This window comes from Megachile rotundata, chromosome 12 (assembly GCF_050947335.1).
Source record: "Megachile rotundata isolate GNS110a chromosome 12, iyMegRotu1, whole genome shotgun sequence".
Taxonomy (NCBI): Eukaryota; Metazoa; Arthropoda; class Insecta; order Hymenoptera; family Megachilidae; genus Megachile; species Megachile rotundata.
Window position 1 is genome coordinate 9,744,328 of NC_134994.1, and position 12,559 is coordinate 9,756,886.

The 12,559-nt window shown below is 39.1% G+C and overlaps 2 protein-coding genes across 6 annotated transcripts; one reads left to right on the top strand and one right to left on the bottom strand.

The window, feature by feature from the left end:
- Positions 1–202: 202 nt before the first annotated feature.
- On the bottom strand, positions 203–12,442 carry LOC105662188 (uncharacterized). Of its 2 annotated transcripts, XM_076538098.1 has the most exons (4): positions 12,183–12,442; positions 3,209–3,274; positions 1,886–3,127; positions 203–1,014 (listed from the first exon to the last, which is right to left on the bottom strand). In XM_076538098.1, coding segments are annotated over exons 1-4 (1,554 nt in total). In that variant the 5' UTR covers positions 12,185–12,442; the 3' UTR covers positions 203–770. The 2 variants fall into 2 exon arrangements, with proteins under 2 accessions (XP_076394213.1, XP_012138289.2); XM_012282899.2 differs by having other exon boundaries at positions 1,886–3,274.
- Positions 3,351–12,132, top strand: LOC100883992 (uncharacterized). Of its 4 annotated transcripts, XM_076538092.1 has the most exons (9): positions 3,351–4,280; positions 4,340–4,650; positions 8,259–8,505; positions 8,910–9,197; positions 9,823–10,142; positions 10,224–10,467; positions 10,760–11,042; positions 11,104–11,395; positions 11,471–12,132. In XM_076538092.1, the coding sequence occupies exons 2-9, from the start codon at positions 4,480–4,482 to the stop codon at positions 11,630–11,632; spliced, it is 2,007 nt and encodes a 668-aa protein (XP_076394207.1). In that variant the 5' UTR covers positions 3,351–4,280; positions 4,340–4,479; the 3' UTR covers positions 11,633–12,132. The 4 variants fall into 4 exon arrangements, with proteins under 4 accessions (XP_076394207.1, XP_012138288.1, XP_003702226.1 ...); XM_012282898.2 differs by having other exon boundaries at positions 3,351–4,650; XM_003702178.3 differs by having other exon boundaries at positions 3,355–4,650; positions 10,835–11,042.
- Positions 12,443–12,559: the final 117 nt, after the last annotated feature.

The window sequence follows — 12,559 nt, forward strand, 5'->3', positions numbered from 1 at the left end:
GTCTCGTCGATGATGTAGAAAATGACACAAGAATGGCAAAAAATTTCTGAGTCACCAAAAACCATTCTCAGTTACATCTTTATCAGTATTCATTATTTTCAGCATTAATATCTTTACTCCATGAGATGAAGTTAATGCCACCTTTTTCAAAATACGCAGCAAAATTTTTATCAAACCAATTTGTAAATTAAAACAATAAAAATCATTTCCACATAAAGCTCTTTATTTATTCAATAATCCAACATACAGCAATCTCATTACCAAAATATTGTTTCAAACGATTCCATAATTGAAAGTCTTGCAAATACAACGAAGCTCATATAATAGGTAACAGTACCACGATATTGCCAGTATAAATACGACTAGAGCAAAAGCGAAATGACAAATAAAAAATACGAAATAATTTCATTGATCAAGTACAGTCCCTTCAAGCATAAAATATTCAAGCAACTTTTATTCAAATATACGTTCAAGCATCTCAAAGTACATGAAGTGTTGTACTATCAATCTGGAACGGCTCCGATATCATTTGTTCATTAAAAACTAGTACCCATGTAATTGGTTTAGTCTGTTATTAGCGTTGAAAGTATACACCACCTCTTCCCTACGTTATAAAATACCTGAGATACGTTAATAATTTAAATGCAATACGTCTGACAGCATACAGGGCTGCTGACGAAAAAGTATTCGATACAAAAGTTCAAACGCAAACTATTATCAAGCTTGGCACCGTATAATCAGGCCTGTTAACGAGCAAAACGACAATGTACTTAGTTGTATGAATTAGAAGTGGATTTCATTTTCGATGCCATAAGATTATGAGCTTCTTGCAAAGCGGGTTCACTCATTACGGTCTGATACGATTGAGAAATTCGTTCTTTATCGCGGATTGCGAGATTCTGCCACTCCTTCTCCAAACTGCTCATCAACTTCTCCCGCTGTGCTCGTGCTGACTCGATCACTGATCTTTCGTCTTCGTGAACCCACTTCTTCCACAGCGCCTTCGCATCCTCGCTGAAAGAGAAAATTTATAAGAAACCAAGCTCTTAGGTTGAATCTTGTTTAAAAAAAATATGGGTAGAAGGCTCTTGGAAATTTGAGAAAGCGAAGGTTCAAAGATCGAGGATTTTAGGGGTTGAAAATTGTAAAATTTTGTCTCATGAAAATTTAGAAATTTGTAGACTTATGTATCTGAGTATATGCAAATTTGAGAATTTGCCAGCACAGTTCTCAATGTTCAGACAGCAACCGAATTCCCAACTTTTTTCACGCTACCCGAATTTTTAGACTCAATTATAGATGTCCATCCTATTTGTGATCTATCGAGAAACGAATGTGGAGCGTTGCAGGGTGACGAACGTCTTGGCAAGCATTTACAAAGCGCTCAATGCGCGTAAGAGTGTATATACCGAGAGGCGTGAATGACTCACGATTTTTAGTTGCAACATCGACAGAGTTCGACTAATTCGAGATGCGAGATGTGCTGTTCGTCCTAGACCCTTAGTATCGCTCATGGCCACGTGTCGAGATTGCAACTTAATCGTTCGACAAACATAACAAATGACATAATTAATCAATACATATGTATCAATTTAATTTGATCATCTCTAGTATTGTATCAAATTAAAGGACGTAGATGTAGTAGAATATACAGGGCTACGCTATTTTTAGAGGGCTGTTTCACCCTCTAAAAGCGTTCTTCCGGAGACAAAAAAGTGACGATTATTTTTTGGGATCTTGAAATACAACTCCTGTCTGAATGAGACCAGTGATAGATTTATGAAATTGGATTAGGAGTAGAATAAAAGATTTCCATACGTGATACATGTGGTAAAGATTTCCATACTCATGAGATCAATAATAAAAAATTAAAATTTCTAGTTACCTATACATCGTTGAATCCGTACAAGCATCCTCGCGTTCAGCCAGCTCGTTCTCCCTTTTATCAATATTAATCAATCCCAACTTCTTCGTCTCTTCATCCAGCTCAAGATTATCAATGCTGTACAACTTCTTCTCTCGAAGCAATTCCAGTCTGTTTCTCATATCTCTCAAACGAAGTGCCTCGTCCCAGCACTGCTTCTTGCAAGCATGCGACTCTCTGATCGACAAGTCCTCGATCTTATTCTTCAACTCATTGTGAGTCAAATACAGGAACATTTGTTTCGAGAGATTCTTATCGTTAGGATCCATTCGCAACCAGGGCATGCTTTTCTCAACCTCGAATTGCCGTTTTTCTGATGTTTTCACGTCTACCTCAGCGTTAGTATCCTCCTTAGAGCTGTATTTATCCTGCAGGTCCCGTAACTGATGCAGCGGTTCCTCCGTGGGCGTCTCCGGTGCACTATCGCTTTTGATCGATTCGTTCAGTTCCGTGTGATCGTTCTCCTGGAATCTTCGGTGAGGACTCTCCTTCTGGTGAGCCAGATCCTTGGTGTTCACTTCTTGTTCATCCATCTTCGCTCGGACTTTTGGACTTGATGCGTTCTCTTTGTCGTTCATGCGGGATGGAGTCGCGCTGCTCGGCGAATATCTGTCGCCAAAGGACGTTCTGCTGTATGACCTGGATCCGTAGTCTGTCAGATCGTCGCTCCTCACGTTGGTGTTCTCCAGACTCCTGCGTGCGTAGCGAGCGGAGTATCTGGAGTTAGGCCGGACGAGTTCGTTGCTGAACGACGACCTCCGCTGAACTTCCTGTCTCTTTTCTACGTTTTCCTGTTCTTGCTTGTTGCTCCTCTCGCTCATACCAGAACTGCTGTGACGAGAATATCCGTTTTCGCGAATCAAATTAGTCGAATCCCTACAGACCCGCGAATATTGAAGGTTGGTATCCCTGAGGGTGCTCGAACGGGAGCTGTCGGGTTCCTTTGAGCACGCGAAGTACGACTGATACCTTCGACAGGTCTTAGGCAAATATAAACTCTGCTCCGCTCGTTTCTCTTTCAATCTCTGCTTCAATTGCTCTAACGAAGGTACTTCGGGACGGTTCTTTAGTCTTTTCTGTTCTTCCAATTCTTTCCTGTATGACTCATCCTCCTCCTTCAACAGATGCCGTAGTTTGTTTCGTCTCACCAGAAGTCTCTCTGCCTTCTTGGCCTTCGCTAGCTCTCCCTTGGGATCTACACCCCTGGAATTCCACGAATCGTATTGCCTCGCGATTCTGCACTGACGTTCGAAGTATGTCGCGATTTGCTGGTAATAATTGTACTTGAGATACTCCTCGTTGTGCCTCTGGGCTGCTAGCTGGTACTGCCGCTCCCGGAATCGACCCACCCTTTAACACGATAAGCCTCGATGATCTCTTGAATCAGATCTGATAAAAATATATAGATTCAGTGATTTTTTAGGGGAACATTGGGTTATTTGGAGTAACGTTACAACAGGGTTTGAGATTCATCTTTATTTCATTGATACAATGGTTGCTTGAATACATGATTGATAGGTTCATGTTTAGTACAAGAGGTTCTCTTCCCTCTGTTTATATATTGTGTACCAGTGATCAATTATAATTTTACAATTTGTAATAAACAAAAGCAATTAGAATTATAAAGAATACATGTCTCGTGAAGTTCACGATCGTCAGAGTATTAAAAACGGTTCCAAACAATCCTCACATGAAGAAGCTTTCGAGTAACTAGGTACTTCTGGATATCAATTGATCCTCATACAAATCAACATGTAGGTACTTAAGTAGTATTAATATAAAAAAATGATGTGGATGATGAATTTATATGTTCATTCAACCTTTAACTAACTTCATCGTCCTTTACTATGTTTCTAAATGATGTACATCATAAAAGATTACAAAGAACATGTATTTCATGACCATAGTTTATGACCATAACGTTCATGATCATAAATATTAAAAACAATTCGCACAAACGAGAGGCGGCCCTGAATATCGATCGACCTTCATGTCGATCGACGGTTGCATCGTAAACAAGACATGGTGGATACGTAGGTTGGATCAAGAAGAGTTTGAATCGAGAGAGTCACCGAGAGCATCCTAGAAGAAGAGGACCGTCTTCTATTTCGAGCTTGCGTCTCTGTGACGTCACGTGGCCGAAAATATCATACGGTTAGGGAGGTGCAGTCGTGGCCCTGATGTGTGGTCCAGGTCTCAATCTTTCCCAGACTCCCAAAAATTCTCAACCACTTCGCAGTTCGATAATTCCTGCCGAATCCCACGAAGGGAGATCCAGAGTGAACCTTGCAGATCTGACAGGAGCGCGACTACACAATCCGGAAGATTTCCCGACTGTGAAAACGTCTCGAGAAAAGTGGGTCGTCTCCCACGTAAAACTGATCATCTCCCACCAATTTCGTTTTCATCGTCCAGGAAGTCCGTCAGTGGCGTATCGTACACATCCTCGAGAGGATCCACGGCTCGCGATCCCTGGAGGACCCGAAGTGTCAAGCGTGGAATTCGATAACAGTCGAGAACAAGAGGAAGAGAGAAGCTTGTGACAGGAACGAAGAATGCCCGGTGCCGGTGGTCAACCACCGCAGAGGACCACCTTCAGGCCACCATGGGTCAAGGATGGTCCGAACCCTCTGCCTATGCCCACTGCACCCTGGACCCTCAACTCTAGGAGGGACTCCAAAACCAAAGCCGAAGAACCGCCTGCTTTTACTCAAGTCACGCTGAAAGTGAGTATTTTAAAACACCTAAATACACTACTTGAATTAAATTTTCAAGAATTTTCACTACTTGAATTAAAAACTCTTTTCAAGCCGAATATTAATCTTATTACTATTAATATTTCTATTAGACAAACTTCGAAATTATTACGCTGAGTAATTGTAGCTAAAATAAGTGACATGTACGATTCATACGTCATGCAGATATGGATGACATGGCAAAGCGTGCTGACTCTTGAGAGCGTCATACACTATATACATATTGAAAGAAAATTCTAGGTAGCTAATTTGCCAAAGTAGTTTTATTCGAACCAGACTACTAAATTATAATCCTAACTAGAATTAATGTGTGTTCATTTCTGAGATGTTGAAATAAATCCTAATTTATTGTCCTCCGTTTCAGTAGAATAACCCAGACACGTTGTCTGATTCGATACGTGCTTGTTCTACTAGAAGCACAAACGATGCCCACAATCTGCAGTCTTTTGCCATTCAGATATTAGGTTTCAAAGTCACCGGACTCCACTATTAATAACCCATGTGGGTGTCGTGTAACAAGTTCGCGTTATAAACATTTTGACACGGAGAAATTTACAAGGGCGTTGCATTCCAATTACTACTTGTAAAATTATTATTAGAGAATGACGATTCGATTTTGCGTTCTGAAAAGTTTGATTCATGAGTCCGTGACACTTCACTCACACTTAATCTGTTTTCGAAATATCAGTTGGCAACTCACTTTGCTTCCACTGTGTAGTAGGAGTTTGACTAATGTCGATGCAAATTATGCGAAAAATTGGGAATTTTGATGCCAATTTTGCGATATTGTATTTAACGAGGTTTCTTGTGGGTTTTTACTGTCATGTGTCAATTATAGATGTGGATTAAAGTTAGAGAAAAAATATGTTGGGTATTGGGAATTTGGGGATGTTGAAAGTTACAAATTTCTAGGTTCACAAATTTTCAAATTCCCAAATTCTCACATTTCCAATTCCTAAATCCCCCAATTCCAGACCTCCCTAATTCCAACACTTTCCAATTCCTAAATTCTCCAACTCCAGAATTTCCCAATTCCAACACCTTCCAATTTCTATATCCTCCAACTCCAGAATTTCCCAATTCTAACACCTTCCAATTTCTAAATCCTCCAACTCCAGAATTTCCCAATTCCTAAATTCCCAATTCCAACACCTCCCCAATTCCTAAATCCCCAATTCCTAAATCCCCGAATCCCTAAATCCCCCAACTCCAAAACTTCCCAATTCCTAAATTCCCAATTCCAACACCTCCCAATTCCTAAACCCCCAATTACCAAACTCCCCAATTCCTAAATCCCCGAATCCCTAAATCCCCCAACTCCAAAACTCTCCAATTCCTAAATTCCCAATTTCAACACCTCCCAATTACCAAACTCCCCAATTCCTAAATCCCCGAATCCCTAAATCCCCCAATTCCTAAACTCCCCAATTCCTAACTCCCCACTTCCTAAATCCACGAATCCCTAAATTCCCACCTCCTAAATCCCAAATTCCCAAAATCCTAAGTCTCCAAATCCCCAATTTTCCACCTCAAAAATCCACCAAAACTCACTCGAAGTAGGTCATTGACACCAATAGGGAACCTAAACCACCCCAAAGAAAAATCTTAGTTACGTCAATGTCTCCGAAACGCATACTTTCGATATTTTGGCTACGAGCCACGTGGAATTACCGAAAGGCAAAACGGATCCGAGGAAAACGCGAAAACATGCGGTTCGAAGTTTCGAAGACACGTGGCTACGTCATGAGCGTTCACGTCAAACAATTGTTTACAATTGTCGCATGCAGTTAGATCATCGACGGCTCTGTTCGCAATTTACGATGGATCCGCTAACACTTCGGAATCGATGTAATACGACGCAGAACAAAATTTATGGTTGAAAGTTTTCCAACAAGCATATCCAGGAAATTTACAAAAATATCATTTTATTCGTTCCAGTGTTGGGCGCTGTTCAAATAACGAATAAAATTGTATCGCGTTCTACTGTAATTTATTGATCGTTCGATCGTTATTTGAGAACGAATTTATTCGAAAAAGATTTGGTTTTTGAGGAGATATTTTTTGCAAATGTATTTTATTTACAAACTGATGAAAATCTCAGTTGTGAAAACAAACACCTAATAAAATTTATATTTATATGTTTTGCTTGATCTCAAATTTCAAACAATGAGTACATGGATATTATTCGTTCAAAATTATTTTATACAACATTGATTTCTGAAAATTCTTGAACCATAGATATTTAAGATCACAATTCTTGAGACATCACATTTGTTATCATTCAAATCGTTAACATAACTGGAGAGTCATTACTGTTTCATAGACAATGTTTATAAATGTGCAACCCTTCAGATGCAGTCATAAAAATAAAGAACAAATTTTATAAACAAATTGAAGAACTTGAAGAATTTTCATTAATTAAAAAATCAGCACATCATTTGAAATACCACTACCAATACTAAAAATCAGTATAAATGATCAGTCTAAACATGACACGATTTCAAACGTTTGAAACGAAGTTATTAAATTGGACGGTAGTAAACAAATATTTTGAGAGTAACGTAGATTAATCTCACTTTCTCGATACGACAGAGATCAGAGAGAAGGCTAGCCTCACGGGTCCTCGCATATAAGCCTCTGGGTCACGATTATTTAAAGAACACGCGTTTCTATTTCAAATGTCTTGCCAGCTGCGTCTTCCGCCAGTTTCTTAACGAGTTTATATTACGCTTTCGTGCAAATTTGCCGATAAGCTACATCGAATTTGCTAAATTCCACGCCAAATATCCTCCTACCTCTATGTTCTAACCCACGCCTAAACAAAAGTTCAAAAGTTCATTCGGATTCCATCATGTCGATGATTTACAAAAGTCTGTACAAGAATTGAAACATTAAAGAGATAAGAAAAATGAATTTTAATGATACAATTTCAAGATGATTTTCAAGATAGAATTGCAAGGTGTATTATTTGATACATATTTGTAATGCAAATACTTGAGACTGCAATGCAAAGGATTAATTTACAGTTGCACTAAATATATAAGATAAATACAGTGTAGATTTCATGCGATATAAAGTATCAGTCTTTACATCTGTTCTTGAAAATATTAAAAAGCGAAGGTACAATATTTGTGCAGATCCTATCATATGATTCAAAGGAAGAAGAAATGATAGACTAATAATTAATGTAATGCAGCTCGGAAAGCGATCGAGAGGGAAGTGCGATTTAGATTATTTAAAGACGACCGAACATCGACACTTGCCAACAGAATTCTCGAGACTTTCTTTCTTTAGTATAGAAGAAGGTGGGGGTGTACTTTTTTCCCTTCTATTTTTCACGATACATCAAACAGTTCTCGGAAGCGATCGTATAGGTACTCATGCAACTAGCGAGTAGTTCAAATGTAGTAAACGTTGACAATGAACGATAACGTGATAGTGTTCGAGTCGAACGTTACAAGTACAAAGAGCACGCTTTTCTATAGTAGCAATGAATACACGGTATTTCGAGAACAGTATGTGTAAAAGTGCGAAGAGTAGTTAACCTCGCGTGTTTCTAATACAAAGGTTTTTTGTAGAGTGTACCGAAAGCGGAACCGAAGCCATCGACGGAAGGGCAACCCCGTAAACAGAGCAAGATCACGATAATCCCGTCACAGCCTAAAAGTGAAAAGAATGCGACCAGTCAACCAGCACCAACGAAGCTCCGCGAGAATGGACGACAAGAGCCAATTTCGAGGCCACAGCTCGAACGACAGGTTCGAATCGAGAGGTCTCGATCTCGGGGTGACACGATACCTCTCTCCAAGAGCGAGAGCACCACAGGTAACAGCATCTTAATCTCTTCGAATGCTCCCGGTGTGTCCTAAAAACAAAGAAAGACTCATTACCCTTTTGATCGGATACTAAGAAAACTACCCTAACTGTCCCATCACAAATATTGCAATTTCTACTTTGATGCTATGTTTGAACTCAATAGTGAAGTCCCGTTATATGACCGCCTTCATATTACACGTGTTCAACTTTGGATTACCATCATGGATTTAAAAATGTTGAAATAATTTAGGAATTTGAAAGCTTTTGTCTGAGTGCTTACACATCCCCGTCCAAGGCCACATAACGAAACCCCACCGTACCAATAATCTACTTACCCCCAGGTCCTCTTCCAACAAACATATACACGGCGCGAATCTTTCCGCATTCGCACAAGTAAATTTTCTTGCAAACAGGTGCACCAACGTTATCAAAAAGCTCGTCAAGAGCAGCGATTCCACCACCGCCACCACCGCGACCGCCTCCACCGCCTCCGGCTCGAACGATCTTGAAGGACCTTCCGCCGCTCAGCCAAACACAACAACAAAAGTTGGAAATGCTGAAGCAGCGACCGAGGAAACGTCCGGATTGGGCGAGCATGATGAAGGAGGTCGAAAGCGGTAAACGTTTGAGACACGTGAAATGCAACGACAGGAGTGCACCCCTGATCGAGAGGGTGAACAAGGTTACAGCTGACCCAGCAGGTGATCGTCGATCGAACTTCGATCCTACTACGATTCCCCTTGGGAGATTCTCTTAGGGAGAACTGGTTCCGTCATCGATTTTAGCCGTTTACTAGACCCTTTGTTTTATTCGTGATACCCCTTTTTAAATCCCCTTTCACCCTCTAGTGAATGTTGATTCGAAAGGGCCGCCTGTATCGACAAGTGTAATTAGTTGAATTGTTAATGAACCTCCATTCAATTAGCCTTTGTTTTTAGACTGTGATATGAGCTGTTTGTAGAACGTAGACTATTGTTCTGTCCCTGTTCTCCCGCAAGGGGACCCTTTAGTTTTTGTTGCTGAATAATATTATAATCGTTGAATTAACTTCCTGGAGTTTTGTCGATAAATCCTCCTGTTCCTGTTCCCCCGTTCCCGTTAATCATACAACTTTTATTCATATTACGTTATACACTGGACCATGTGGTTCCAGGCTTCTGATATTCTATATCTGATAAATTTGAGTATTGTGATTGTTTTCTAACTGAAAATTGTTAAACCAGACTCGAAGTTGCATGAAACATCGAGGAACAGAACGAATTTGTTCAAGATGAATTATGTATTATGGGTATTTGTTAGTTGTACTGATTGGGTGTTTCTAACTAGGGAAGGCACACTTTGTGTTCGAATCCGAAAAGTCGAACATGCATAACCAACTGCTGAAGCAGATTCAGCAGGGTGTACAGCTAAAGAGAGTGCAGACGAATGACCGATCGAAACCGATGCTGGAAGGGCTGAGGAAATTCCGAAGGCAATTGACGATAGAGGAGCAAATGCAGAAGGCTGAGGAGCCCACCGATGACTCGATCTCGGACGATATGGACGATATCGATGCGGTGAGGGACGATTTGCAAAGTACCAAGCAAATGCTTGCTCTGGAGCTTAGAAACAAGGAAGCGTTGGAAAGGGAGAACAAGAGACTACAAGTACAATTTGATTTGCAATTTTTCGCAAATTCCGTAAACGTCGAATAAATAACTAATTCTTACTGAATATTCTTGTTGCAGGCGAGGATTTTAAATCTGGAAGCTGAGGTGGAACGCGAGAGATCCAAGAAGAGCGTGCAGGAACACAAGAAATTCGATGAGGCACTCACGACCTCGTTGAAACAGGAAATCCAACAAGCCAGAAAGGACGCAGAAAAATTCGAGAAGGAATATATTAGCGTTGCGGAAGAGAGAGACAAATTCAAGAACGAACTCGAGGAAATGAAGAGAATGTATGCGAATTTGGAGCGACGCATGAAAGCCGGTACGATCACGGTTTTCCTGTAACTTAATTTATTCGTGAACGTCGCAATAACATGGGCGGGCATAAAACCGCATTCGCGCATATTTTAACGCTGCATGGCTCCCTATTTGTAAACATTTACCAGAAAGTCGTTTAATACTTTGAGTACCACCAAATGATCATGGAAACTCAGAGTTTTAATGAAAAATTTAGGACATTCTTAAACACAAATATCCTTGATCCATTATTAAATAATATTCAAATGCTTATGCTTATATTAATTTTGCTTCTTTATCAAATGCTTTGGAAATAGAGCAAGAGCTTGAGCCTGTGCCAGTTATAGAGCTAGCGGATGATTACGACGAAGCAGTATGGTACACTGTTTCAGGAATGGCACTGGCTGGTTGTCCAAGTGCAAAAGACGTAGCAAAAATTGCTTCACAGAAAAGCATAGACAAGAAAGAACCTAGTGAAAGCGAAGAGGAGGAAGAAGAAGAAGAGAGTTCGGAGGAGGAAGACGAAAAAGATCCAAAGGCATCAGAGAAACGGTTACAGAGAGAAATTAAACTACTAACTACAAAAATAAAGACTTCCAAGTAAGTATTGATGTTCTCAGATTAAGTACAAGATAGAAAAAATAATATCTTTATTCAACAGAGATAAAGCGGTCAATGCCAGAAAAGAACGACATGCCTTGAAAGATCAAATTAAGCAGCAACAGAAATTATTGAAAGAGGAGAAAAAGAAATTCAAGCACTTACAGAAAGAAGTTGATAAAATGGCAAAATTGATGTCGGAGGGTGAAGCTGATACTGAAGATGAAGAAGAAGAGGAGGAGGAAGAAACAGAGTCCGAAGAAGAGTCTGAGTCTGAGGAATCAGAGGAGGACGAGGAAACTGAGACAGAAGATGAAGATGATTCTTTGGAAGGACAAAGAAATTCTTTACAGGTAAAATATTTGATAAACATTTATTATATATTTAATGACCTTCTTAACATGCCTCTATATTTTATATTCTGACAGAAAAAAGCCAAAAAACGTGAAGGACGTTTAGCTGCATTAAAGAAGGGTAACTATTTACTTAAAGCGCAAGTTGATAGACTGAAAGATGATTTAGCAAAGCAACGAGAAGAAAGCCTTACATTACAAGAGGATCTTGACTCTGTTTTAGCGGAATTAGGTTAAGCTAATGTAAAAAACAGTTTAAATATTATTATGGACAATTGTATACATGCACATATAAGTATTACATATGAAAATATAGAAAATTTTATGTCTGAAAAGAACAGACACGAAACTAATACACGCACACTCACCTAAACGCCTTTTGTAGAGGATTTTACACTCAAAACAGAATTTTCATTCAAATCAAATGCGCAGTACAGAACAGCCATTTTTTTACTATCGTTCAACTTCAACGTACGCAGTACTTTGTTTTCTATAGTATCTATGGTAAATAATCTGCATGCGCAACGACCTGACGAGAAAACATCAAAACATGTCTATCGATCAGAACAAAAGACAGAAGGAGTTTTAACATGTATATTTTCTATATAAGTCATTAATTTATCCGACGTAACATTCTTTGCAGATGTAAGAAACGTTTATATAAAAGATGATTAATATGCTTCTTTTGCTATCAAGTTGTAAAATTATTTTTTAATAAAGACGAATAATTTAGTCAATGACAGTTTCTGATAGGTTATTACAAACGAAAAATCAACACAAAACTCACATGCTTATTACTGAAATTAATCGATGATCAGGTAGTACCGGTGTTTTATAAATTTTATTTTTCCAACGACGATATCTTTACTTTAAAATACACAATAATATAAACAAGTATATTACAAATATCACAAATAACTATTTTATCGTTCAAAGTAGTAAAGAAAAGATACACGCATGCTGTACGAAAAAATCCCTAGCATTATTTCTCGATCTGCATTAGCGTCGCGTACAATTTGCATATTATACATATTTATTAGTTGCTACTGTTAGTATACAAAACTTCCTTTTTACAATCACACCGTTCTTTTTTAAATAAGCTTTATTTATTTTTTACATTATGTTAACGTGTAAAATACAACACTAAAAAAAGGAACAGCGAAA

What these genes read in the sequence shown, in the direction of transcription:
- LOC100883992 (XM_012282898.2), top strand. Translation starts at nt 4,480, where the DNA reads ATGCCCGGTGCCGGTGGTCAACCACCGCAGAGGACCACCTTCAGGCCA. An exon ending in CAAGAGCGAGAGCACCACAG is followed by an intron (nt 8,506 to 8,909) that starts GTAACAGCATCT and finishes TCTTGCAAACAG; the next exon opens with GTGCACCAACGTTATCAAAA. An exon ending in GGAGCGACGCATGAAAGCCG is followed by an intron (nt 10,468 to 10,759) that starts GTACGATCACGG and finishes CTTTGGAAATAG; the next exon opens with AGCAAGAGCTTGAGCCTGTG.
- LOC105662188 (XM_012282899.2), bottom strand. An exon ending in ACGGATTCAACGATGTATAG is followed by an intron (nt 1,015 to 1,885) that starts GTAACTAGAAAT and finishes TTTCTCTTTCAG; the next exon opens with CGAGGATGCGAAGGCGCTGT.